The sequence below is a fragment of the Panthera pardus genome, unplaced genomic scaffold (genome assembly GCF_024362965.1).
Source record: "Panthera pardus isolate Hobbes unplaced genomic scaffold, ASM2436296v1 HiC_scaffold_20, whole genome shotgun sequence".
Lineage (NCBI taxonomy): Eukaryota > Metazoa > Chordata > Mammalia > Carnivora > Felidae > Panthera > Panthera pardus.
Genome location: NW_026526766.1, coordinates 93,028,632 through 93,055,244, shown reverse-complemented (window position 1 = coordinate 93,055,244; position 26,613 = coordinate 93,028,632). Strand labels below are relative to the sequence as shown.

The 26,613-nt window shown below is 64.6% G+C and overlaps 2 protein-coding genes across 2 annotated transcripts; one reads left to right on the top strand and one right to left on the bottom strand.

Annotated features, from left to right (window-relative positions):
* The first annotated feature begins 98 nt into the window (after nt 1-98).
* LRRC26 (leucine rich repeat containing 26) lies at nt 99-2,164 on the top strand. Its single transcript, XM_019438328.2, has 2 exons — nt 99-1,692; nt 1,787-2,164. The coding sequence occupies exons 1-2, from the start codon at nt 1,014-1,016 to the stop codon at nt 2,074-2,076; spliced, it is 969 nt and encodes a 322-aa protein (XP_019293873.2). The 5' UTR covers nt 99-1,013; the 3' UTR covers nt 2,077-2,164.
* Nucleotides 2,165-26,613, bottom strand: GRIN1 (glutamate ionotropic receptor NMDA type subunit 1). The gene is given in 22 exon segments (XM_053908590.1): nt 2,165-3,068; nt 5,363-5,473; nt 6,753-6,898; nt 7,005-7,114; nt 7,309-7,470; nt 7,714-7,871; nt 7,972-8,120; nt 8,195-8,307; nt 8,435-8,553; nt 8,629-8,793; nt 9,085-9,212; nt 9,297-9,438; nt 11,366-11,449; nt 11,547-11,691; nt 12,983-13,157; nt 13,233-13,354; nt 17,482-17,582; nt 18,328-18,390; nt 20,540-20,716; nt 23,292-23,426; nt 25,938-26,006; nt 26,008-26,613. Coding segments are annotated over 22 exon segments (2,832 nt in total). The 5' UTR covers nt 26,197-26,613; the 3' UTR covers nt 2,165-2,999.

The window sequence follows — 26,613 nt, the reverse complement described above, 5'->3', positions numbered from 1 at the left end:
CCTGTCCTCTCTGCGGGCTCCTCCTAGAGCCGCTGTGCGGCTGTGTGAAGGGGTGGGGAGGGGTCTGTGTACACCTAGGTCATCTCCTTCATCTTGGATGGCGGGTGTGTGTGTGTGTGCGCGCGAGTGTGCGCTGCCTGCACAAGTGCCCGCTGTCTGCCCTTCAGGGCAGGAGCCACAGCCCTGGTGTTTCCATCTCCTCCTGCTATGGCCTCTGTCTGGCTCCTCCCGGCATCGTCCTGCTGCCTTGCCCCACGAAGTTGGCATGGCTCCTGGGCCCCTGCCCACCCCACCCCCACCCCGGAAAACCCCAGGACAGGATGTGCAACTCTGGTGACTCCAGAGGGAGCAGCATTTGACTGGAGAACTTGGGCTGGTGCCTGTGCCCTACCCACACTGTCTCCTTGAGGTTCTAGGAGAATCCTCATAGGGCCAGGTAGGGCAGACATGACGGTCTCCACTGCCTCAGGTATGCAGTCCCCGCTCCACCCTACAGCCTATCCCCTGGGCTCAGGCTCCCATCATGTACTCCTGACCCCACCAAACATCCACTGTGGAGATGGGACCATCCCTATATGGGGGGTGCAGGGGGGGCCCCACTGTGTGTGTGCTAGGGTCACTTTGCTGGGCAGGAGACAGGCAGGGACGAGTGGGCAGTGAGGCCCCTGGGTCCCATTCCATGCGTGGCATCCATGAGTCTGATGGGTGTGTGTGGGGGGTCATCCAGCGGCTTAGGCCTCAAGGGGGGCACAGGGTGGTGGATGCCCCAGGAGAGGAGAGGTGGGGCTTCTCACAGCCGCAGCTGGCACAGAGCCAAGAGGATCCCGGCTCCGGGACAGGTGGCTGGCAGTGCAGGGTGCTGGCTATCCGCCCAGCCCCCGCCCTGGGCGCGGGGACCAGCCGTGGAACAGGAACTGCCGGCACTCGGGCTGGAGAATTAATATTTGTGCAGGCGCGGCAAAGACGCACTGGCTACGTGAACGCACGGGCAGCAGGCCTTGAGCTCTGCCCCCATGCGGAGCCTCTCCTCCCTCTCGCGGTGGCCGTCCCCGATGTTGCTGCTGCTGCTGCTGCTGTCGCCGTGGTCAGTCTGGGCCCAGTTGTCGGCCGCGGCCACCTCCTCGGGAACCCCAGGCACCCCGGACTGCCCGGAGGCGTGCGCGTGCGCGCCGGGCGGCCAGGCCAACTGCTCGAGGCGCGCGCTGCCCGCCGTGCCTGCGGGCCTGAGCCGGCGCGTGCGCGCGCTGCTGCTGGACCATAACCGTGTGCGCGCGCTGCCGCCCGGCGCTTTCGTGGGCGCTGGCACGCTGCTGCGCCTGGACCTGCGCGAGAACGGGCTGCGCCGGGTGCACGCGCGGGCCTTCTGGAGCTTGGGCGCCCTGCAGCAGCTCGACCTCAGCGCCAACCAGTTGGAGGCGCTGGCGCCCGGCACCTTTTCGCCCTTGCGCGCGCTGCGTTCCCTCTCGCTGGCAGGCAATCGGCTGGCGCGCCTGGAGCCGGCGGCGCTGGGCGCGCTCCCGCTGCTGTACGCGCTCAGCCTGCAGGACAACGAGCTGCCTGCGCTCGCGCCGGGACTGCTGGCCGGCCTGCCCGCTCTCCGCGCACTGCGCCTGCGCGGCAACCCTTGGGTCTGCGGCTGCGCGCTGCGTCCGCTCTGCTCCTGGCTGCGGCGGCACCCGCGGCCGGCGCCAGGTGAGCCCTCCGGGTGGGGGTAGGCGGGCCGGGAGCCACGGCCACGGCCACGGTCCCCGCCGCCTCCACCTGACTGTGCACCTGTGTCCCGCAGAGGCCGAGACGCTGCTCTGCGTGTTGCCAGGGCGCCTGACGCTCAGACCCTTGACCGCCTTAACGGACGCCGCCTTCAGCCACTGCGCGCAGCGGCTCGCCCCCCGGGACCTGGCTGTGGTCTACGCGCTCGGGCCCGTCTCCTTTCTCGCCAGCCTGGCCGCCTGCCTGGCGCTGGGCTCCGTGCTCACCGCCTGCCGCACGCGCCGCTGCCGCCCCACCGCCCTCGGCCCGCTGAGGAGAGCGCTCGACCCTGGCCCCGGGAGCCCCGCGGCCGCTGCTCAGGACTGAGCGGGCCTTGGCCGTTCTCGAATCTTCCCCTGTCCCCTGCCCTTCTTCACTCCCCCCTGCAGGGGTCAACAAGCGACACAGACAGAAATTCCGTGACATTCCTTTAGACATCACCACTGCACACACCGGGTCAGGGGGCGGCGCGCGCCGGGCCCCCGGGCGGAGGGGCAGCGCGCGGCTGCGCACGGGCCGCATGGGGAAGGCACGCGCTCGACACGGGAAGGGCTGGGCCTGTACAGGTTGGCGGGCAGGGCTGAGGACAGTCCCGAGCCAGTGTGGTGGTTGGCGGGGGCGGGGAGCCTATCGTGGGCTGCGGGCTGGAGGACGCGAATAGCTGGCCCAGCCCTCGTGGGGATTGGAGAAGGTCGGAGGCAGTGGGGGAACCCCAGCGCGCTCCTAGGAGGCAGCTGCCAGCTGAGGGTCAGAGTCTGCCACTGGGGGACGGGCAGGGCCAGCTGGATGGATAGGGTCAAGCGGAGAAGGGAAATGGGTCAGAAAAGAGGGGTGGAGCTGAGGCTTCCAGGAGCAGGCGCTGGAGGAGGGGGTGACCCAGCCAGTCGGGGCCTCGCACCCCCACTGTGGCTCTGGTAGTGGCTGGAGAAGGATGGGGCTTCAGTCTCTGCTCCAAGCCCCTCTGGCCAGGTTAGCCCCTCTCCCCACTGCTTAGAGACCCCAGGGCCCTGCCTCTGCCGGAGTGCCCTGTGGCCCTGCCCAGCCAGCTCAGCTCTGGCCTGTCCTCAGCCGCTCTGGTCCGAGCCTCGGTCCAGCAGGGGCTGCCCGCCAGGCAGCAGGGCGGACAGACAGACGGGAGGCCCAGGGTGGGCAGTCTTGGGCGGGTGGGCTTCCCTCAGGCCTTCCCGAGCAGCAGGACCCATCAGTGTCCTTGGCCGGGCTAACTGGGCAGGTGGGCGCCTCCGGGGGCCTCACACCACGGTGCTGACCGAGGGATCTGAGAGGTTGAGCGTGCCCGTGATATCAGTGGGATGATACTGCTGCAAAATAGAAATACACAGACAAGGCAGCCCGTTAGCCCCCATGCTCGGGGGCACGCGCAGGGCCGGGACGGGTGGACCGGCCAGCCGGCCGACCGGCGGGCGGGCGGGCGCGGCCTGGGGGAGGCTGGGGGGCGCTCCTCCCCCTGACCCCGTCGTGCTCCGGGACTCTGCGTGGGCCGGGCCGCTGTCCCGTCCATCTGTCTGTCTGTCTGCGGGGGAGGGGGGCAGAGGAGGGCGGGCAGGGCGTCTCAGCTCTCCCTATGACGGGCACACATCTGCAGCTGGCCCTCCTCCCTCTCAATAGCGCGTCGCGGCAGCACTGTGTCTTTTTGGTTTTGCAAAGCGCCGCGTCCACCCCCGGTGCTCTATAAATAAGAACCAACAATCAATACCCGCTGGCCCCGCCGGCCGCCAGGGACCCCAGCCCTGAGCGCCCAGTGCTGCCCTGGCCCGGACCGGCCACAGGACAGGGGCAGAGGATCTTAGCAGCCGGACCGACCCCACCCCTCCCAACAGAGCCCCCCACCCAGGCCTCCCTCCAAGCAGGCGCCCAGCCCGAAACGGGGAAACTGGGCTGCCCTCCCCCGCCCAGCCCCTCCAGGTGGCAGTACCCCCAGCCACCCCTACAGGGCAGAGCCCCAGCCCCAGATGCCACATGGCGTCAGGGCTGGCCTGGGGGATGGTCCCTGGTGTCCACAGAGGCTCAGGCAGAGTCTGTTGGGAGTGTGTCCCCAGAAAGGCACCTCGAAGGTCTCTGAGCTGCACCTGGACAAGCTAAGGGCATGTGTGTTTTCTTTGGGCAGGAGTATTGGTTGGGGGGGGGGGGGCGGGCTCAAGGAGGCCCTCAGAAAGTTCCCTGTGTAGCTTTTGTGCTCCTCCCTAAAAGTGCTGTCTGTGAGGATACCTTGTCTCCAGGCCTGCCCCACCACCCCTCCTCTCTGGTCTTGGGTTTCTCCTTGAACCCCTTGGCAAGGGCCCCTGGCTCAAGCTCTGCACACTTTTGGGCTCCCAGCTCCCCGACCCTCAGTCTCCACCCCCTGCCAGTGCTGAGCCCCTCCTGGGAAGCAGAGTGGCCCAGGTCTCATGGGCCGCTCTTGGGGCACCCTGATGGCTTTACCCTGGACTCCCGGTTATTCTGTGCAAGCCCTGTCTGTGTCCTGGAGATGTGCCCCCCTTCCAGTGGCCTGTGTGTGGGGGAGTGTAGATCCCATATCCACCTTGAAGCATAAGCTTCTGCGGGATGCAGGCCAAGCTGCCCCTGGACTGCAGGGAGGCCAAGGGCAGTGCTAACTCTGGGCGGCCCCCTCCCCACCTCAGACCGGGGTGCCTCTAGCAAGGCTGGGTCCATTTTAGGGGCTTTTATTCCAAGTGTGCGCATCTGGTGCAGCGACAAACTGCCCAAGTTAGGAGGCCTGCTCTGACGTGGCCCTGTGGGGAGAGGAGCGGGAGGGTCAGGAGCTGAGGCGCTGGTCCTCTCCACCTCAGGAGGCCTCTCCTTCCTGGGCCTCTGTCTGGGAGCCTCAGTGACTCCGGCTCTGTAGGCCAGAGCTCAGCCTGGGGTGGGCTCCACCCCCTCTGGTGCCACCCGGTCCCCGCCTGACCGTCCCCTGTGGCTGGGGGCCTGTTCCAACTCCAGGCCCCAGCCGTCCACCCAGACAGAGCCAGGCCCGGCCCCCAGCCCCGGCCCACACAGAGACCACATGGAAAGGGTGCAACAGGCATGGCTCTGGTGAGACACGTGAGACAGGTGTCTGCGTGGTGGGGCTGGCGGCCAGACAGACGGGCGGATGGGACATCACAGCCACCCCTCCGTGGATGTCGCAAGGGGTGGCAAAGAGGGCAGTGGGCCGCTCTGGGAGAGGCTGCAGAAACGGACGTAACAGAGAGGTGGTGTGGCCTCCTGACAGCGAGGAGTCCGGCACAGATTGGCGCCGGGCTCCCGGGGCCCTGGGCGCAGCCCCGAGTCGGTGAGGCTGACCGGCTGACCAACAACATGACACAGCTTCAAGATGGCGCATGGCGTCATGGCATGGGGGGCAGACCAACGCAGAGACACATGGGGAAAGAGGGCCCAGGGAGGGCCAGTGGGAGAAAGGACCAAGAAAGGTCCAGAGAGCCAGAGAGTGAAGACCTCGTGTGCTGGGCAGAGATGAGGGCAGAAGGGCCACAGCGGTCAGAGGTGGGGTAGATGGGATGGTGAGGGAGAGGGCACGCCTGATGCACGGGACACAGACACGGGGGCGGGGCGAGAGAAGAGTCGGAGACGTGGGACTGGGCGTTCTTCCCCTTACCGTGTCTTTGGAGGACCTACGTCTCTTGAAGCTGGAAGCCAGGGTGGAGGTGATAGCCCTAAATGTGGCTTTCTTTTTAGGGTCGGGCTCTGCTCTACCACTCTTTCTATCCTAAAATGAATATGTATAAGTGATTAGACGGCTAAGGGTGGCGGCCACACCTGCCCTCGCCTGCTTCTCGGGGGCTGCTGCCCAGCCTGGCCGCCGCTCAGGCCCTCGCTCCTGCCTGCCTCCCTGTGCTGGACAGACGCACCAACAGCCGAACGTGTGCAGGCGGCCTCTGCTCCTGCCCGGTCTTGGGCCTGACCTTGCTCGTGCCGGGGCTGGACTTGGGAGGGGGGGGGGGGGTCCCGTCCCGTCTGGCTCTCTTCCTGGGACGTCTGCCTGGCTCCCTGGCTCCTGGGTGGCCCTGGATTACAGGTGTCCCGAGGAGAAGGGTCCCCCAAGCACCGGAGGAGTCGCCCCTCGGGCCCTGCCAGCGATTCTGTCCCCTGAGGGGGCACGCCAAGATTCAGGAAGGGGCCGAGGGGCCGAAGGCAGGTGGCGAGATGAACTGGAGAGATAGATAGATGGAGGTGGCTTCCAGACCCTGGCCTGGGGTCTGATGGCCAGGATGGCCCTGTGCCAGCTAGTGAGAGCAGTGACCAGGTCCCAAGAGCAAGAGTGGGCAGATGAGAGGTGTGGGGGCTCCAGCAACCCATCCTCCCCCTCCCCCCCTCCCCCCCCCCCCCGGACCTGGCCCTCCCTCTCTGAACATCAAATTCATCCCAGGACACAGGCTCTGGGGAATCACCCAGAGAAAGAGAAGAGAAGAAGCAAGACAGAAAGGACCCCGGGGCGTGAGCCCTCAGGCCTGCACAGGCCCCACTACCTGCCCTATTCCAGGTGGGCCGTGGCTGCCCCGTGTGCAGCCTGTTTCCAGCTGGCAGCGAGGTCCCACAGACACGGCCTGGAGTGCCAGGCAGGGCCAGCTCGCCCGATTCAGGCTGGAGTTATGGAGCACAGGACACAGCAGGGCAGCAGGGAAGGGGGTCCCTGGAGGGTGCCGAGGGGAGGCGTGGGGCGGCGAGGGCAGAGTGTCTTGGACTCACGTGCTATACCCGGGTGGGTCCCTGTCTTACCCTGCCTCAGTTTGCCTTCCTATGGAATGGGCGCCGGTGGGCGACTCTGGAGACAGAGGGGCCAGGCGGAGGCTTGGAGCCGGGCTTTGCAGGGGGCAGCCACCCGCAGGTGGCCCCCAGCAGCGCTGCCCCTGGCTGTGGCTCCTAGCTCCGGTCCTGCCCACATGGGCTCCCGGGGGCCAGAGCCAGTGCTTCGGCCTGCGGGAGTGGAGGAGGGCCGGGGCCAGGCCGGGCCGTGGGCACCAGGCCTCGGAGAGTGCCTGTCCTACCTGCAAGTTCTTTCTCCACACGTTCACCGCGGCAAAGGCTAGCTGCATCTGCTTCCGACGAGCGTCCTTGTGTCGCTTGTAGGCGATCTCAATGAAGATCAGGAAGATGCCGGCCACAATGCCCCCAGCCACCAGCATGAAGACCCCTGTGGGCCAGGACCCAGGGCCTTAGCTGTTGGCTGCCGGCCTGCAGGCCCCTTGGAGAACCCCGCCAGTGTCCGCAGGGGGACGGAGGGCGATGGGGACACCCACCTGCCATGTTCTCGAAGGTAAGGGTAGCAGGGGCGTTGCTGCGCGAGTCACACTCCTGGTACCGCACCCACGTCTTGTCCAGGTCTTCCATGAAGCCGTTCTCGTGGGACCTGGGGGGGGGAGGGCGGGGCCCGGAGTGGGCGGGGCCCGGAGCGGGCGGGGCCTGGCCCGCGGTGGGCGGTGTCTGTGTGCCGCGGCGGCGGCGGCGGCGGCGGCCGGTCGGGCTCTGGGGAGGGGTCCGCCTCCGGTGGGAGGCTCTCGGAGAAAGGTGCGGGACCGCGGGCGGCGGGGGAGGCCGACTCACTTGAGGATGGACAGGGAGACGTTCTGCTTCCAGGGGCTGTCCTTGCGCATGCCGATGCCGAAGCCTGAGCGGAAGAACAGCTCGCCAGTGGTCACTAGGTCGCACTTCTGCGAGGCTTCAAACTCCAGCACCGCGGAGTCCCAGATGAAGGCATGAAGCTTGCTGCGGGCAGGAGCGGGGGTCATGGGCGCGCGGCACGAGCGGTCTGCCCTCGCCCCTGCGCCTGGTACGCCTTCGTCCTGCCCGACCCGAATCCTCACCTCTCGCTCCGTCCCGTGGTTCCCGTCCAGCCCGGACGGACACTCTTCCTGGAGGGGTGGATGCCCCTCCCCCGTCCGCCCCCTCGCGGGTCCCGCACGCCCCGTCCGCCCCCTCGCGGGTCCCGCACGCCCCGTCCCCCCTCACTTGTCCCGCACGGCTTGGATGGCCTCGGCCGCGCTCTCATAGTTGTGCTTCTCCATGTGTCGGTACATGGTGCTCAGCTCCACCTGCCGCCGGAAGTAGATGTCCACCGAGCTCTGCTTCACAGTCGCGTAGATGAACTTGTCCGAGGGATTCCTCAGCTGCCGGGTCAGAGGGCAGGGCTCGCGGCTGCTCCCGGGCTCCCCCCGAGGCAGAGACCCGCCGACCTCACGCCGTCCGCCCGCAGCGGCTAAGCCTCACCCGCGGGTCGTTGATGCCGGTGATGCGCTCCTCGGGCCGGTCCAGCACCAGGAAGGCCGCCAGGTTGGCGGTGTAGGAGGCCACGATGATCATGGCGAAGCCGGCCCACACCATGCCCAGGATGCGCGCTGAGAAGCTTCGGGGGGCGCCTGCGGGCAGAGGCCGGTCAGCTCCCGGCGGGCGGGAAGGGGCGGAGCGGGAGGCGGCCGGGGCGTGGCCTCACCTTCCCCGATACCCGAGTTGAGCAGGACACCCCAGGAGAACCACATGGCCGAAGACAGGGTCAGCGCGTCCTCCTCCTCCTCTTCACTGTTCACCTTGAACCGGCCGAAGGGGCTGCGGGGAGCAGAGGGCCGGCGGGAGAGGGCTGGAAGGGCAGCCCTGCCCCGCCCCTCGCCGGGCTCCGCCCGCCCCCCCCCACCCCCCCGCAGGTGGAGGCGTCAGGCCCTCGGGCCGCGCTCACCTGAAGCGGTCCAGCAGGTACAACATCACCGCCACCACGTGCACCGAGAGCCCCACCAGCAGCCACAGTGTGCTCTGGAAGGGCTGCATGAACGAGTCCAGCGTGCTTCGGGGGATCTCCTGCAGGCGCATGGGCTGTCAGTGCCGCCCGACCTCACCTCGGACCCCACCCCACCCCCGCCGGGCCCTGCCCACCTTCTTGACCAGAATGGTCAGGCCCTGGTACTTGAAGGGCTTGGAGAACTCGATGTACTGTGCACGCTCATTGTTGATGGTCAGGGGCGCCACGATCATGTCCGCCTGCCCGCTGAGCAACTCGCCCATCATCCCGTTCCACTCCTTCTTATTGCTGTTGTTCACCTGCGGGGCGATGCTCCGGTGGGTGCGCGGACACCGTGCGTCCCACTCCGGCCGCCGGCTCCCGCCTTGGCTCAGCTCTCGGGTCACCCACTCCAGACCCGGCCCCAGTCTGCAGGCCCCGCCTTGCCCGCAGGCCCCGCCCACACCAGGCCCCGCCCGGTTCGCAGACCCCGCCCGCACCCGCTCAGGCCCCGCCCCCGCCGGCAGGCCCCGCCCACCCCCGTCCCTGTCCCTAGTAAGACTCGGTCCACCCGGTCCCGTCCCTCGTGGCTCCCAGCAATCCACGCGTACCCGCTCTTGAGTGCCGAACTTGCCATCGGCCACCAGGTGCACCTCATAAGTGAAGTTCATGGTCCGCGCCAACTTGATGAGCAGGTCAATGCAGAAGCCATAGCAGCACTGAGGCACTGTGTGGCGTGCTAGGGAGGTGAACAGGGGCCGTAACCACCGAGCTCCTGGCTACTCCGCTCCGCGCCCGCGCCCCACGCCCGTCTGGCACTCACGGCTGCCCGGTGACGTGTCATTGGGTCCTGTGCAGATCACCTTCTTCACCGGGTCCCCATTGACCGTGAACTCCTCCTTGCATGTGCCATCGCTCAGCGTGGGCTTGACGTACACGAAAGGCTCCTGGTGGATCGTCACAATCTGGGGGGGGGGGGGGGGGGAGAGACCCAGCCTGGACCATCCACCCTCAGCGCCCAGACTCCCCTGCACTCCCTCCAAACCTCCAAACCCCTGGTGCCCCCCACTCCAGCCGCTTCCCTTCTGCTCAGCCTCAGGGGGCCAATGCACATCTTCCCCGGCCACCATCAACAACATCTGGCCGTTGCCCTCAGGAGGGTCCCCAGACTCCTCAGCATTCAGAAGACACATGGCCTCCTGAAACAGTGTGCCCTCCTCTTGGCCACTTGTCTTGGGGATCTTGGCTTACACATCACTCCTTCCATCAGAGGAGCCTGCTGGAATGGCCAGTGTGCCCAGCACCTTCTCTGATCTCTCAGGGATGAGAAACTCCCTGTCCCGGCCCAGAGCATGCACCCTGCCTGCCACCACCCACCATGAGGACAGGGGCATGTCTGACATCCACTCTGAGCCTGCACAGGACCTGGGACCCGCAGGGATCACCCTTGTCTGACCACCCGGCCTCTCCTGGCCTTCAGCCTCTTCAGCAATGGCTATCTGATCATCTGTCCTGCCTTCCTCTTTCCTTTGCCAATGCTGTCCTCTCTCCCGTAGCTTGCCTCTCAGCCCAAGGGGATACTTGAGGCTTATGCTGGGGTTCTCTCTTCTTCCTATCTTCTGGGGGCCCATAGCCTAGGGATGAGGGGGACAGATACAGGACACAGGGGGCTGAGCCAAACGCAACAGGTTGAGCCTGCGGAGTGAGCAGGGATCAGTTTGAGAAGGATTCTCTCCTGGCACATGGGGGACGTGGGTCTGCAGGGCGGGCTGGCCAGAGCCTCAGCTGTAAGGGCAGCATTTTGACTTTTCCCGTGGGGGATTGGGAGCCCCTGCAGGAGCTGTGTAAACTTTCATGTTTTTCTATTATACAAGCAATGTATGTTTGCACGTTTAAAAAATTGGTGAGACCAAAAAAAAAAAAAAAAAGTTGAAAAAGCCATCTGAATCTGGCAGCCTGGATGGGACCATCTGGACCATCTGGCCATCAGTGTTTTGGCTCTTACTTTCACTTTCCAACACAAGGTATCGAACTGCAAGGAGCCGGTTGGCTTTGGAGAAGCCCACTCTGCCTGTCATGAAGGATGGTGACCTGCGGGCAGGTGCTGACATGGGTCTGGGTGAGAGGCCCTAGGGGGTGGCCTCAGAAAGGAGACTAGGTCAAGAGACATTTGAGGACCTGGGCGTGCCGGGAGAAGGTTCACTGGGCCCACGGCACTTGGGATCTTTGCCTTTGGTGATCTAAGATTCTGGCCCAGTGCTGCTGCGGGCCGGTAACAGGAGGGGCTCTCACGAGAGTGCCGAGGAGGACATAGGGGCCCAGGGATGAACCCAAAGGAGCAAGGAAGAGAAGTTGTGAGGAGAAAGGCCAGCCAGGAGGGTCTCCCAGAGGCCCCAGCAGGAGGGTCAAGGAGGGAACAGCCTGCCATGGAGAATGCTGGGGGGGGGGGGGAGGGGGCAGGGGTGAAAGGACGGCTTGACTCAGTCATGGTGAGAGGCTGTGCAGACTGGGGGTGGGGCGGCTAGGGTCCCCCAGAGGGGTGATGAGTGCAGGAGCTCGAGTCCACAGAACAACCTCTGTCTGCCCCTCCGTCCCCTAGCAGCTCATCCCCAGGAGAGTCCTATCCCACACGGCTTCCTGACTGAAGTGCTTTGGATCCAGAGACGCTCTGGAGAGAGCCCACGGGACGGGGCCCAGCAGCTGCCTCTCCTCCCTCCACCTGCTCTCCCTGCTTGCTCTGTGTCACCAGGTGTGGGCTGTGGCAGCCGGGCGCCGGTCCATTCCCCACTTGCTTCGGTCCTTTGCACTGGCCTCACTGTCCCCTCCTGTGGGCCCGCGGAGCTGGATGGAGTGTCTGGGTGTGGATGCTGGCGCGGGGCGGTAGGCCCCCACCTTCAGCCTGGTGGACATCTGGTACCCTCGGGGCTTCTCTGTCTCTCCACCTGGCCAGATGATCTTCCTGTCGTTGGGGATAACCTGGGGGTGGGAGTATGAGATGGAGGGTGGCCACGCAGGGGTCTTGGCCCCAGGACCCTAAGGCCCCAGCCCCCACCCCCTCATGACCCCCACCTACGTGGGTGCCGTTGTAGATGCCCACTTGCACCAGCTTGCGGTTCTGCAGGTTCATGATGCTGTAGTTGGCGAACTTCCGGTCCCCGTCCTCGTTGAACTCCACACGGCCTGTCACCCCGTCTGCGTACTTGGAGGACATCAGCACCCTGGGGAGGGCGGTGTGAGCACACTCACCGGACACGTTCCCTCTCCCCGGCCTTCTGAGCAGCCCCAGCCCCTTCCTCTGCCTCAGTGCCAACAAGGAAAGGGTAGCAGGAACCAGACCCTCGTGCTGGGGGTCGGACGGTGCGCCTGCCTGCCGGCACCGGACGGAGAGCACCGCCGTGGTAGCCCAGCAACTCCCGAGCCCACGCCCCATTCGAGGGCTTTCTGCGCTTTGGGACACTCGAGCCTCCCAGCAGCTATCCTCGCCCCGGAAGGGAGCGGTGACCTGCCCACCAACAAGGGAAGTAGGGCCGATGTGCTGTCCTGTTGTACGTGCGCGCGGAGCGTGCCCACGAGCCATACACGTGAACACACGTGGCACTTGTGTGGATGCATCCCTACGCACGTGTGCGTGCCACGTGCCTCGCCCAGTGTGTGCACATCTGCCGCACAAGCCTGCCGTTGTGTGTGTGCTCCTGTTGTGGGCGCCTTAACTGTGGTTCTGCACATGTGATTCCGCGTCTGCTACTTAGTGGGGCGGAGGGGGTCTGGTGATAGGTTGAGTGGCATAGCGTCCAGGGTGCTGTGAAGTAACTCCCACCGTGTCCATCCACTTGGACATCTGGCCAGCCCTGGCTCTCTACAGGCTTAGGTCCCATCCTTAGGGGGCTCCTCGTCTGATGTTCTCGGTACTTGGAAGCCCCCTGTCCCCATCTGCAGCAGGAGCCTCCTCCCGAGGGCTGTCAGCTACCCTGGGGCGCTGGGGTGGGTCTCGGGGTCAGGAGCAGTGGAGGCAGCCACGATTTCAGTGACATTTGAGACATTAATGTCGCTGTTGGAAATGGGACAGATGATTATCACAGTGGAGCTGGAGGTGGTGGTGGAAGAGAGATGGGGGGCGAGGGGGAAGTCCGGGAGATGCCTGTACGCGTAGGATGTCTGACCACCTGCTGAGGAGCGACCACTGTCATCTTCTGAGAGGCCTCACCCACCTCCAGAATAGAGTCCCGCCCACCTCTAGAAGACAATCCCGCCCCCCCACCTCTAGAAGAGAGACCTGCCCCTCCTCCAGAAGAGTCCCACCCTCCTTTTGAAGAGACCCCAGCCACCTCTAGAAGACAGTCCCGCCCACCTGTAGAAGAGAAACCCGCCCTCTTGATGAGAGTCCCACCCTCCTCTAGAAGAGAGTCCCGCCCCTCCTCCAGAAGGGAATCCTGCCCCCACCTCTAGAAGAGTCCTGCCCACCTCTTGAGGAGAGTCCCCGCCCACCTCTTGAAGACAATCCCCGCCCACCTCTTGAAGAGCGGCCCTGTCTTCCAGATGTTGGTGTTGCCCACGCAGCCCCGCGGTGGGTCGGTGATGTTCTCCTTCTCCAGGAGTTCGTGCACTGCCTGGGCCACCACACCGACGGCGTCACTGATGTGGGCCGACTCGTTCTTGCCATTGATGAGCTGCAGTCCGATGATGCCTGGGGCGAGTGGGGTGGGCTTAGTGTCCGTGGGGGACCCCTGCCCACCGGGACCCAGAGAGGTCCAGCACTCACCGTCAGGGGCGTAGCGCAGGGCGTTCCCCGAGATCTCTCGCTCCCCCACCAGCCACACATACCCGGAGCCTGTCATGTTCAGCATCGCGGCTGCGCGGTACACGGTGGCGGCGTCGTCCTCGCTGTGGGGCAGAGGGGGGTGACGGGCCCGGCCAACCCTCCAGCCCTTCCCCACCGGACCTGTGCCTGTGGATGCTCTGGGTTCACAGGTCCTCCTCTGGAGTGTGGCCCTGGCCCCGCCCCCCAGCCCCTCCCTCCCCTGGAAAGAGGCCTGGAGACACTGCAGAGGTGACAGGCCCAGCACCGCCCCCCCCACCTCCAGCCCTTCCTGGGTCCAGTGATGCTGCAGAGTGGACAGTCCCCGGTACCCCCCCTAGCTGGGCCCACTGACCCTACACAGGTGACCGGTCCCAGCCTGCATCGCCAGCCCGCACCTGGACCAGGAGAACACCCCCCCACACACACCCCGACAGCAGAGGTGACGGGTGGAGGGTGGGGATGGGGTGATGGGGCCCAGACCCCCAGAGCTTCCCAGGCCTCTCTTGCTGGCCCTCCCCCCTTGGTGAGCAGGGTCACGGCGCCCCAGATGGTGACGGATCATTGTTGATTGCTTACTTGCTCACGGTACCAGGCACTGCTCTGAGCGCGTTACACGGACTCTCTTACTTAATTCTCACGGTATCCCTACGAGGCGGACATCAGTACTATCCCTGTGTCAGGAGGGGAAACCAAGGCACCCAAACACACGAGTGACGGTAATGGCAGACCCGGGTCTGTGTCTGGACAGTCACCCCAGGGCCCATGCTCCTGTGACCTCCTGGATAGGCTGCGCACACTCTGGTTCTCCAAGTCCACCCATGCGAGACGAGGGGCTGGGGACTCTCCAGGTGGGTCAGATGTTGGTGGGACCCAGCGTCTGGGAACTGCCCCTAGCGCTGCAGCGGAAGCTGCTGGAGGGGGCCGGCAGCTGCTGCACCCGTTATGCTTTGTGTCCTGCCGCCTAGAACCCGGCCATCACGGGGGACAGTGCAGGTGGTCCTGAGCTCTCGGGATGTCCTTACAGGCGAGTCCCTGTGCACCTGATCCCCTAAGGGTCTCCTGGTCAGGACAAGGATCCCAGGCCCGGTAGGGCCATGGGGGCCACGGGGCGGGGGAGTGCGGAACCACCCCTTGCTTCTCTGCCGGACTGGACTTGGCCCCACACAGGCCTAGACCACAACCGGCGCTTTGCCTCTCTAACACGTGGGCACTGGGGCACAGAGAGGCTGGACAGACTGTTGGGTTATTTTCACAATGGCTGACTCTGGAAACCCAGGTGGCCCTAGGCTCCCTAAGGGGTCTGCCCTCGATTTTCTCAAGAATCAGCCAAGACCTTCAGTGTTCGCTCTACGTGACATGCTACTCAGACATAAGCAACACAAACAGAGGTACTCCGGGCAGCCCCGTACCCGAGACCGAAGGAGAATATCGAGCCAAGATGACCCGGAAAAACCAGCACTGTGTGTGGAGGGGCACCTGTGCCCCCCGCCAGTGGTGCTCACAAAACCTGGCAGAGAAGCTCATCTGCTTGACACAGTGCAGGTCTGTGACTTTTGACTTAGCGGAACGAGCACACGCCTGTGCTCGTGTCTGTGTAAATCGGTATCGCCAGTAAAAAGTTGTGCGCAAAATCCTGATCGATCCATCAAAACTGTTAGAGGGAAGTAATCAGCCCCAGAAGAGACAATCTCCGGAAGATAGGAATGAAAAGTCTGAGGAACGACTTCTCCGCCCTCTATAGGAAATGGCTCAGAAATGAAGACTGGCTTAATGAGGTCTCTCTGCAAAGTGCTCTCAACAGCCCTCAAGAAGGAGGAGCCAGTGTGTGGGGGGAGGTCCCGGGGTCAGGAAGGCCTGTAGGTGCCGCTCCTGGGGAGCTGGGAGTGCTGGGGGCCGGGCTACCCTCTGTCGTGGGACTGGGGCGTCTCTGCTCCAGGGAGCCCAGTATGTGAGCGGAGGGGTTTCTTCCAGTCTTAACAGTCCAGGCGGGGGCCTTACAGGAATTCAAGAGGGGGTGTGGTGGCTGTGTGGTCGATACGAGTGCTGTGCCTTTGTCGGCAGCGTGTGGGGTGTGTGTGCATATGCACGCAGGAACACGTGTGCGCTGTGCATGCGGGTGTGGAGTACGTGCATGTGTGGGGTGCACGCACCTGTGTGCAGGTGTGCATATGTCTGCACATAAGTGTGGTGAGCCTGTATGCGCACATATGGTGTCTGTGCGTGTGAATGGCTTGTGTGCATATGTGTAAGGTACGTGTGTGTGCACTGTGTATGGATGTGTGGGTGTGAGCGTGCAAGCTTGTGAGTGTGTATATGGCGTCCACGTGTCTATACAGCACGTGCACAACGTGTGTGCATGTGGCGTGTGTGTGCTCGGTACGTGTTGTGTGTGCTGCGTACGTGGTATTTGTGCACGTGAGTGTGTGAACGTGTGTGTATATGTGTATGTGTGTGACTGGTGTGAATATGCCGTGTGCCTGTGTGCACCCGTTTGCTGAGGTGTGCGTGTGCAAATGATGTGTGTGTACGTGTGGCGTTACACGGTGTGTGCTCGCGTACTCGTGCACGTGGCCCTGTGTGTGTGGTGTGTGTGCATCTGTCTGATGTGACCACGTACCCTTCCCCGGGCTGGCCTTTTTGTTGGACTCACATCTGCCAAACCCCTCCTTGACCCTGGGGGCTGGCGACACAGGGTGAGCCCCTCCCAGCTCGAGCTCAGGGGGCTTCAGGGTGTGGTGTGGGATCTCGCTGACCAGGCGAAAACCAATCAGAAAGCACCCACCCCTCCGCTGGGACCCGGGTGTGGTGGGATTGCGTGGGTCGGTTTTACCTGTGGCTTTCTGGCCTGCGTCCCGGTGGCCACTCTGATCGCAGTGTGTGGGCTGGACGGGTCTAGTCTGACGTGACCTCATCCTTTGTAAAAGCGCCCAACGGTTGAACATCTATGTTTTGGCATAATGAGTTCCTCGAGTTGCTCTGTCCCGGGGGAAGGGGCCTTCTGGCTGCCAGCTGACCGTCCGCTTGCCCACCTGCCCGTCCACTGGCCCACCCACCCACCCTTCACCCCACCGCACCCGCGGAGTCTGCCTCAAGCCCTATGATGGGTGAGGGGGAAGAGAACCAATCAGAGGATCTGGTGGCACCTTCCTGGAGGGGCTTGTTCTGGGAGGGACCGTGCAGCCCCCTGACCTTGTCTGGACAAGCCCTCAAACCCTTCTCCTCCCCAAGTGCCCAGGGTCGGATGGTTGGCTTGGCAAGTGGCCCATGACGTGGGTGAGTGGTGAGTGAGGGCTTCCTGCCTTCCAGCCCAAGGAGCCTTGATTGGCCCCACCTTGCTCCTGCACCTCGAGGTGGGGCGCCCGGCTCTGTGTCAGAGATTTGTTGACTGAATGCACAACGGACACCTGTCCTGAGCCTCGGGGTGTTGCTGTCTGTCTGTCTGTCTGTGGTCTGCCGGAGAGCAGCATTTGGGGAATGCTTCTCTGGGTGAGGTGACCCCCCCTTGGTCCCCTGCTCTGTTGGAGCCTGGCAGTGCTTCTAGGAAGGGGTGGCCGGGGGGCCGTGCCCACCCAGGCCCTCCTGGCTGTTCCGTGGAGCGGGGCTCTTCCTTTTCCTGCTCCGGGTGGCCTGCCCTCTCCCTTCCCAGGGGATCCTAGCCATTTACAGACAGGGAGAGGTTCCCTAGGGGCTCGTTTCCAAAGTCGAGGTGTGGGTCAGGCCCTGTCTGGCGGCGGCCTGGTGTTCACAGGTCCCTAACTGGTTCCCTTCTCCGTGCTGCCCACTCTGACCATTGCAGTCTTCCCGTCCTAGGACTCTGGCTCTCTCCCCGCTGTGGCCTTCTCACCTGGGCTCACCTGCACACATGTCACTTCCCACTTCCCTGGGCCTTCTCCCTGCGCCCAGTTCCCAGAGCCCCGTGACACGTCTATCACCTCGGGCCGTGTTTGCCTTCCCAAAGGCGGGGGCTTATCCGTCGTCCAGCTCGGAGCGAGCGGCAGCAGGTGACGGGAAGGAGTTGGGATGGGCTCATGGAGGGCGTGGCATCTGCCAGGGCACCAGCTGTGTACACGGGAGCGGGGGGCGGGGGGGGGGGCCGGGGTCTCCCTGGCGATGGCATTTCGGAAGCTGAAACTCAACTTGGGCCCCACAGTGCCCGTGGCCCAGGTGCAGCCCTGGGTGAGGTGGAGGGAGGGGCCCGGCCCAGCCTCACCTGGCAGAGAGGATGATGACCCGGGCCTCCAGCTCCCGTGCCTCCATCAGCAGCGCCGTCACGTTCTTGGTCCCCGGGTCGAACTGCAGCACCTTCTCAGCCTGCGGTGTAAGCGAGAGTGTCAGCGGCCGGCTGCGGCCGGGGACACAGCGCCTCAGGGGCGAGAGTCGGGCCGCAGCTGCTAGGAACCCAGAGGCGGCGTGGCTCGGGCTGCCCCGGCCTGCGCCCGCCTCCTGCACTGTGCACCTGCCTGCCTGGCTCCTGCTGGCCTGGCCCGGCCTCGCTCGCTGTCCCTTCTTCAGCCTGCTCGCTCTCCTGTCCTCACTTTTGCACTGAGCATGCAAGCTGAAGTGGGCTGAGACTCAGAAGGACGCGTGCAGCGGACAGGAAACAGAAAAGAGTTTTGGAAGGCAACCGGGAGCAGAGATGGGGCCGACTTTTCCAAAACCACGGGAGATCCTCTCAGGCCTGACCCCGCAGGCCCCCTGCGAGAGCGGCTGGACCGGGGCAGGCGGGCGGCTGGGCGGGCGGGCTCCCTCCTGGGCTCCACGAGGAAACCCGGGGGGTCCCAGAGATTCGCATGCACTTCCCGGAGAGCGGCTCCTCCTGCGGCCGCGCCTGCTTCTCGGCGCAGGCCAAGGCCGGGGCCGCGGTGGGCGGGCCGCGGACACCCTCGCGGCCCGCTCCTGCCCTCTCCTGCCTGCGGCTGCCTGCCTCACGAGCTCACTCTCCTCACCGCTCGGGCCTGCGGCGCGGCAGGGCCGGGCCGACGGCGGCCCTAGCGGCCGAGGCGCCGGAGCAGGGCCCCCTAGCCGGTGGGCGGCGTGCACGTCCATGCATATATACCTTGGGTCCACGCTTGTTGTCATAGGACAGTTGGTCGAGGTTTTCATAGTTCCTTTTTTTACTCTGATGAATAATGTGCACAGAGAAAATATGCAGACACAGAAGAAGATTATAAACGGTTGAAAATGACGGCGCTAAAGCAATCACACCACCTCCTCGGCACGTCTGCAGACGGGCACGTACCTGGAGCTCGCAAACACCTAGGCCCGAGCGGGGCTGGGGGCCAGGGCGGTGCTGGGGACGAGGGGGCACGGGGGCCACCGGGGCTCCCGGCCACGGAGCTGTGCTCTCGGACACGGTCATACTTGGGAGAAAGGGAGGCCCTGTCTGTGTCCACACCAAACGTGTCCCTTTGGGGTCCCGCCTGCCCTCCCGACCCCTGCCATGCACCTGCCGTGTGGCCCCAGCAGTACCCACCCCGCCCCGGTCGGTCCTGAATGGGGGGTGAGCAGCCCCTCCCTCATGCCCTGTCCGCTCTGTCCCTCCGCCCGTGGCGTCCTCCCTTCTGTCTCCCTTAGCGGCCCAGGTGCCTGTTCTCACTGACCGGTGTGTGCACACCCGTCGGCCCACGTGTGCACTGGAGAGCGAGTACGATAGGATTGTGTGTGTGTGTGTGTGTGTGTGCACGCGCACATGCACGCAGGGGTGGCGAGCACCTGTGGGCATCTGTGTGAAAGTGTCAGTCTACATACGCTCTTCGGTGGGGAAATGAGGGCCAGAGCCATCTGAGCTCTGGCACGTGTGTGCGTGTGCACGCGCGCATGCGTGTGCAAGCATGTGCACGTGTGTGAGCCAGTGGGGTGAGTGTGCCCGTGGGCTGCATGCCCACGTGTGTGCCCAGCTGTGGTCTCAGCGTGTGGTGGGTGATGTGAGGTGTGAAGGGACTGTCTTGGGAATGATAGCATGTCCCTGTGACCACGGGTGCACATGGGTGGATGTGCAGGGACGTGGCTGGTGAGCGTGTGAGTGTGTGCGGCCACAGGTGGGCACGCCAGGAGGTGACCGGCCTGCCAGGCGCTGGGGGATGCTGTCTTGGGAGGGGTGGGGCCCACGACGCTGGTGGTCAGCCCTCCCTCTCAGACTCAGTGTCCCACAGCAGGGCCCCCCCAGGACCCTCTGAGTCTGCCCTCTGGCTCCGCCCACCCCAGCCGGTGCCCTCTACTCCCTTCAGGGGCCTACGAGGGGCCTGGGGTTGGCGCTAAGTTTGCTGAAGCCAGCTCTGACTCCACAGGCCGAACGTGTTTCCCGCCACCCCCTTGGTCTGGCCTCCAGGGCCCGCCCCAGCCTAGGCCTCCCTCCCTCTCTGCCCGGCTTGGCCTCGTCCTGACTTAGGGGCCGTGGCACGGGTGTTGAGCACCCAGGGCTCTGTGCTGGGTGAAGGCGGGACCCTGGGCCTCCTCAGGCTGGCAGTGGGGGTGGGGATGGGGGTCACCTGGACCCCCAGAAATTGCCACTCTGCTCTCTCTGCAGCCCCAGAGTGGGCGCCAGGCTGGGGCTGGTCGGCCAGTGTCTCTTGTTGGGGTCCAGAGCCCAGCCCCAGGGTAGGGGTGAGGAGGGGACTCGCAAGGCGCTCATTGGGGAGGGGAGTGGAGGGGGAGGCCTGAAGGGGGCAGAGCCCAGGCTGAGGGGTCCGGGTGGCAGGTGTCGTGGATGAGCTTTGGTGAGGACAATGGGCAGCTGAGAGGGGGCGGGCAGCGTGGGAGGCGTGGGGGGGGGGGAGGCGAGGCCTGCGGACGCGGAACGCGTCACAGCAGCGAGGGTACAGGGTCCTTTGGGGAGGGGCCTGGCGCCGGGGCCGCTGTGGCCCTGAGGCCGCTGGGGTTGGGGAGTGGGAGGGGCCGAGACGGGGCCTGGCTGAGGAACTTGGGGGGGGGGGCGGGGGTAGACGGTGGGGCGGGGGGCGGGGCTGCGAGGGTCCGGTCGCGGGCGGGGGGCGGGGTGGGGTGTTTGCGGAGCTCCAGGTGGTCCTGCCCTCGCCCCGCAGGGACTGACACGAAGGAGATTTCGACTAATGGCAAAGCGAGTGAAATGAGCCGAGAACAGGCTGGGGCGGGCGCTCGCCAGACGTAGTGGTGCTGACCATGCACGATGGAAAGAAAGGGTGTTCACACACGGGCCACAGACACAGCGGCAGGCAGCGCGCCGGCTCCTGCTCCCGCTCCTCCGGCGCCTCGGCTCCTCCTGCTCCTCCCGCCCGCGGCCCGGGCCTCACCTTGGACTCGCGCTCCTCCAGCAGCGTCTCCAGGCGCTTCTGGGCGGCCCTGCCCTCGTGGTCGTCGCTGACCAGGAGGATGATGTGGTTCCAGCTGTAGACGCGCATCATCTCGAACCAGACGCTCGACTGGTGGGAGTAGGGCGGCACCGTGCGAAGGAAGCTCAGGTGTATGCTCTGCGGGGACACGGAGGGGGCTGAGGGGCCTCGGGGACGGCACCTCGGCCCGCGGCCAGCGGGGGGCGCTCTCCCGGGGACACGGAGGGGGCTGAGGGGCCTCGGGGACGGAGACCTGAGCCCGCGGCCAGCGGGGGGCGCTCCGCCGGCCTGCCCTCCTGCCGCTGGAGACCCTGCTTCCTCCTACCCCTACCCTCACACCATTGGGGGACACCTGCCGGACGCGGGGACCCTACTCCCACTGCTGCCTCCCTCCCCCCTCCCACCCCCGAGTCATCTAATCTCAGAAACAGCCTCCGTGGAATTGTTCCTGAGGCGACCAGCCACCCCCTGCCAGACAGCCTGGGCTCAAGAAAGTTCCCACTGACTTGGGGAGCTTCCCAAATTTGCATAACTGTAGTATTTGTCAGGAAATCTTTATTTGGGGCTAAATATTTCTTCTCTTCAAGTCCAGGGGTTATTGGTTGCTGACCCTGCCTTACTTCTCTGTGTGCGTATTTTTGCAGATTTTTTTTTTAAGTTTATGTATTTATTTTTGAGAGGGAGAGAGCGTGCGAGAGTGAGCAGGGGGCGGGGGGCAGAGAGAGACGGAGAGAAGGAATCCTAAGCAGGCTCTGTACCATCAGCGCAGAGCTCAGTGTGGGGCTCGAACCCATGAGCCATGGGATCATGACCTGAGCCGAAATCAAGAGTCAGAGGCTCACGGACTGAGCCCCCCAGGCGCCCCTCTGTGTGGAAATATTAGCAGCCAGCCAGGGGCGTGGCAGGACACAGCATGTGCGCAGCCCTCCTCGGCCTAGGTCCTCTGTGTTAGCCCCTTTGGTGACCCCGCAGACCCACAGTGATCTTGCGGTCCTCTGAGACGTCCAGATTAGTCTTTTACCTGCTCCCTCGTTGTGACCTGAGGGGCAGTGTTTTGGAACCTGGCTGTGAGAATGCCCCTGTGCCTCTGTCCCTCATCCACTTGTAGACAACATGGCTACAAGGGGGTTAGGGTTGGGGTCCTGGGCTGACTCTGACCCAGGCCTTCGTGGTCCAAGTGCTGGGCACAGATTCGCAGTGGGCCGGATGGTGAGTGGGGCCAGGCTGGATTTGTGAGGTTTGGTCATTTGGTTTGACCTCATACTGGACCAGGGAGCTGGGCCACAATCTGGGTCTGGGCTAGGGTTCTGCCCTGGAAGAGGGTGTCTCCTCCCTGCCTGTGAGGTGGCCTGTCTGCCGCTCTCCCTCCTTCTACATATGAGAGGACTGGCGCCAGACAGCTAAGGTTGGGGGGCCCAGGAAAGGACCCCCCACTTCTCTGCAGCTGAGGGCAAGTGCATCTGAACAGTTTGGGTGCCTCGGCTGCGTGCCAGGGTTCCCAGAGCCTCGGGACACACACATCCCTGACCTCCCCAGACACCCCTGGCCCTGGCTGGGATGACCTCGTGCCTTAGGCGGCTTTATCTAGAATTGTGGGCTCCCAGCAAGACGAACTTGGAGGGGATGGGGAGACCGGGCAGCCCCCACCACACGGCCCCTCCTCCGGCCCCTCCCGATCTGTCTGCAGGTAAGCCCAAGGTCTGAAGGAGGATGTGGGCCAGGCTGTGGGGCCCTCCCAGCCTCTTGGTGGCTAGTGACACCCCCAGCTGATGAGTCCTCCCGGAATCACGAGCAGACGCCGTGAGAGAGCAGTGTGACCTCGAACAAGTTCCCCACCTCTATGGGAAACCACCCCAGTGGCCTCCTGGCCTTTCCAGCTGCTACTCCAGGACCGGATGGCTCCCCCACACCCCTCCTGGGGACCACAAGGGCTCTACGCGCTGCTGACTGGTGCTGCTCCCGGCCCTGGGCCTGCAGACCCCGGGCCAGGCTCTCCTGCCGCAAGCCGCCTCCTCTGTTACCCTGCGCGCGTGCCCACATCCTTCTCAGCTGTGCCCTGCGGTGGGGAGGGCTTCTCCCGGCCCACGGGGACCTCTGCTGCTCCCCAGGGCTTGCTATTGGTGCCTGCCACCTGCCAGTGGGACACCTGCCAGGGTGAGCGTGTGTGTGTGCGTGTGTGTGCATGAGTATGAGTGCGTGAGGGCGCCTGTGACGGTTGGTCTGTGTGCTGGAGCGTGAGTGTCTGTGAGTGTGTGCGTGAGTGCAAACGCAAGTGTGTGACGATGTGGTTGTGCACGTCAACGTGCGTGATATGCGTGTGCGTGTCAGAGCACACAAGTGTCCGTGTGAATGTGTTCGTGTGCACATGAACTTGGTGCGTGTGGGCGCGAGCGAGTGTGTGGGTGTGTTTGTACCTGCGACTCTGCGAGTCTGAGTCTGTGCTGGCGTGTACGTGCATGCGTGTGGATGAGTTTGCGTCTCAGGCCATGGGTATGGGTACGAGTGTGTGCACATGCCTGGACGCGTGAGCTCACGTATCACCCTGCTGCTCCTTGAGCCCGGAGCCCATGGTCCGCGCACGTCTGTGCCCCGCCCGTCCTGCGTGGTGCCTGCCCGGCCTCCTCCCCCTCCCCAGGGCAGCTGCCTCCGGCGGCCACTGGGTCTGAACACAGGAACAGAGCCAGCTGGGTCCCCACCGAGTGGTCAGGCTTACCTTGTCTGAGTAGATGGACATACGGGTGGTCAGCCCCAGGACGGGGATGCGGTAGAAGCCGGCTGTGTAGGAGACGGGGGTGGGAGTGAAGTGGTCGTTGGGGGTAGGTGGGTGGCTAACTAGGATGGCGTAGACCTGTGGACACAGGGGACAGGGTCAGCTCACGCCGGGGGTGAGGGCGGGGTGGGCACGGCACTGGAGCTGGCTGCCGGGAAGCAGCAGAGGCTGACTCAGCAGGCCGGGGGTGGGGACAGGCAGGGGCGCCGACTGTGCACACATACAGCCCCAGGGGACACACTCCCAGCCAAGGGGACAGGACCCTACAACCACCCTCAGAGGAGAAACCAATCGCAGGGGTGAGCCGGAGGCGGAGCCGGACTGCAGGGTGCAGCAAGAACACAGAGGGAGGCGACCGACCCCTCCCCACACTTCCCCTGCCGGGGCCTCCCTTCACCTTCTCACACTGGGCGGGGGGGCTGTGCTGGGTGCATAGTGAGACCCTGGCAGGGAGGGTGCAGGACCGTTCTTGTGATGGTACACACCGCCCCCAGCGTGGGCTGGGGAGAGTGACTGGTCCCGCATCATGATGACAGGCACACCCGTGCCACCCACTGTCCCTCCTCCTGGGTGCGAGAGCCCGTAGTTCAGAGACTGGGAGGAGCTCCAGAAGGCTGCAGCTAAAACTGCACATTGGGCCTTGTCTGGAGAAGCCAGGCAAGGAGCCACCGGAACCTTCCGTCTTTTCGCCAGTGTCTTCCGGGGGCCGGCTGAGCCCCGCTTAGTTTGAAGGAGACCCAGTGCTGATTTTGAGCGCTGACCACATCCTCACGGAAGGGAAGGGAGGGGCTGGGGGGGGCATCCCGGCTTTCCTGCCCAGACCGAGGCCCCCGGGGGCAGGTCTGAAGCCAGTGGCTCAGCTCTCCAAGGCAGAGAGGTGGTGGGGGGAGCAGATGTCTGGGTGATTCCACGCTACCCTCATGGGGAGGACCTGTTCTGTCCCAACTTTGCCTTCTACTCTCTGAGCAACGGGGCGCCCCTTTTCCTGCAAATGGGGTGGGGGGTGGCAGGCTCTGGACCCATCTGGTGGGGGCGACGGCTGCCATGCTAGCGTGGCGCTTGCCCATAGGTCGCGCTCAGTGAGTGGCAGCTGCTGTCACCTTTGCTCTTGGCGCTGGCTGTTCTCTGAGGGAACAGACTGTGTCCTGTGAGTTGGAGGAGGGGCCCCCGGAAAGGGCCCTACCTGGACTCTCTAACTCTACCTCTTTATGTCTCTCCCTCATCCCGGATGGGACGTGTGACCAAAGCCACCAGCCACAAAGGCTTCACCCAGTCGTCTCTAGTGTTCGGGGCTGGGAGCGTGGGGTGGCTTATGAGGTATGCGGGGCGGGGGGCAGATTTCTGAGCAAAGCTCAGCCCTGTCCTGTCTGCAGTTGGAGCTGTGAGGACTGGTTATCCGTCCCAGGCCGTCCCACCAGTCTGCACCCAGAAGTGCCCTGTCCGTGTCTGGATGAGTCTCTGGCCGTGCCAGTGCCCGCGAGTGTGTGCGGGATGTGCATTGTGTATACATTTATGGCCCAACATGTCCATATGTATACTGTGTGTGTGTGCACGATTGAGCCCGTGTGCGTGGGCACACGTGTTTGCATGTACACCCGGGTATGCCAGGCAGTATGTGGCACATGAGTGTGCGTGTCCACGGATGTGCACGTGTGTGTGGGCAAGTGTGTGTGAGTACGTGAAATTGGCTGTGTGATGCTGATGTGCGTGAGTGTGTGCTGATGTAAGTCTGTGCGTCTCTGTGCGTAAACCTGGGTGTAAATGCGTGCACGTGTGAGTGTGCATGTCCACAGATGTGGTGTGTCTGTCAGGTGAGCAAGGACGAGCCTCGTTTGGCCCCGTGTCGGTCCTGGCTCTTACATAAAGGGCTGCATTGCAGTGATCCCGTGCTTTCATTGGAATTCAGCAGGCAGCACGGCACAGGGGCGGACAGCTCTGACAGGCGAAATCCCAGGAGCCATGTCCTCCCCCGCAGCGCTGGCTGTCGGCGGCTGCCATGCTGGGCCCTGACACCTCCCACATGCTCAGCCCCCACTCCCACCCCACAGAACACCCTGTTTCAACACCTGGGCCGTTTCCCATCTCAGGCAAACCCACGGATGGGGGGAGGGGGAGGAGGAAGGGAAGGAGGTCTAAAAGCGGAGACAAAGATGGCCCCGGGGCCCATCCTGTTTAGAGACCCGCGCATAGCGCGTGCTTGTGGCTGGGACAGCATCTCTGCCCACAAGCCCAGAATGCCCACCCCCTCACTGACACAGTGAGGAAACAAACCACGAAATGCTTGCCACATGTCTGCACACACTGGTCGGGATCTGGAGCCCTGAAACCCTTGCGGGGACTGACCAGGGTGGCAGGTGACCAGCTTAGGGGAGCAGGATGGGGAGGTGGCGTTCAGCTGCTAGTGAGACCAGCTTGCTCCAGAATGAGCCAGCTCACTTAGGAGTCGTCTCTTAAGAGGGCTAGGGAAGGCTAGGATGAAACTGGAACAGTAGGAGGGAAGACGGTGGGGAGGCGGTGGGGGAGGGGCAAGAGCAACGCAGTGGAGGCCCTGGCGGGGGTGGGGGTGGGGGGGCGGGGAGGGGTGGGCACCTGGCTGGAGATGAGGTCCTCGCACACCGACAGGGCCATCTGGATGGCGTTGGGCTTGTGGGTGACCGATGGTGGCGTTGAGCTGAATCTTCCAGGAGCCATGCCGCTTATTGGCCTGGTTCACGGCCTCACGGAACATCTGCTCATGCTTTCGCGTGCTCAGCACGGCTCCGATGTTGACAATCTTGGGGTCGCAGGCGGCACGGGCAAAGGAGCAGGAGAAAAGCAGGGCGAGTGTCAGCAGGCGCATGGTGCTCATGGGCTCCGGGCAGAGCCCTAGCTCTGGGCAGCGCGAATACGGGGCCCTCGGCGCATCCCCAGCGGGGTGTCCCGGCCGTCCTGCGCGCGCCCGATCTCGCGGGCTGGGGGCGCCAGGTCTTCCCCCGGGGCCGTAGTCCTGGGGCGCCTGCGGGAGGGAAGAGGGCACCCGAGCCCCGGGCCGGCGGGCGCTGTGCTGGGCGCGCGTGGGCGCCTCGCTCCGCGCGAGCGGCTGGCGCTGTCCGCGGTGCTGAAGCGCGTCCCGGAGCTGCTCCAGGCGCCCCGCGCCGGGAGGACGCCGCGGCCGCGGCTCCTCTGCGGGCTTCGCTGGTGCTGGTCCCGACGCTGCGGCGACTGCGGCAGCTGCGGAGCCGCGAGTGGGGCCAACGTCTCCTACCCCTCCCGCCGCCCCCGCTTC

Coding starts and splice junctions, on each gene's coding strand:
- LRRC26 (XM_019438328.2), top strand. CDS start 1,014: ATGCGGAGCCTCTCCTCCCTCTCGCGGTGGCCGTCCCCGATGTTGCTG. Junction 1,693..1,786: donor GCACCCGCGGCCGGCGCCAG/GTGAGCCCTCCG, acceptor TGTGTCCCGCAG/AGGCCGAGACGCTGCTCTGC.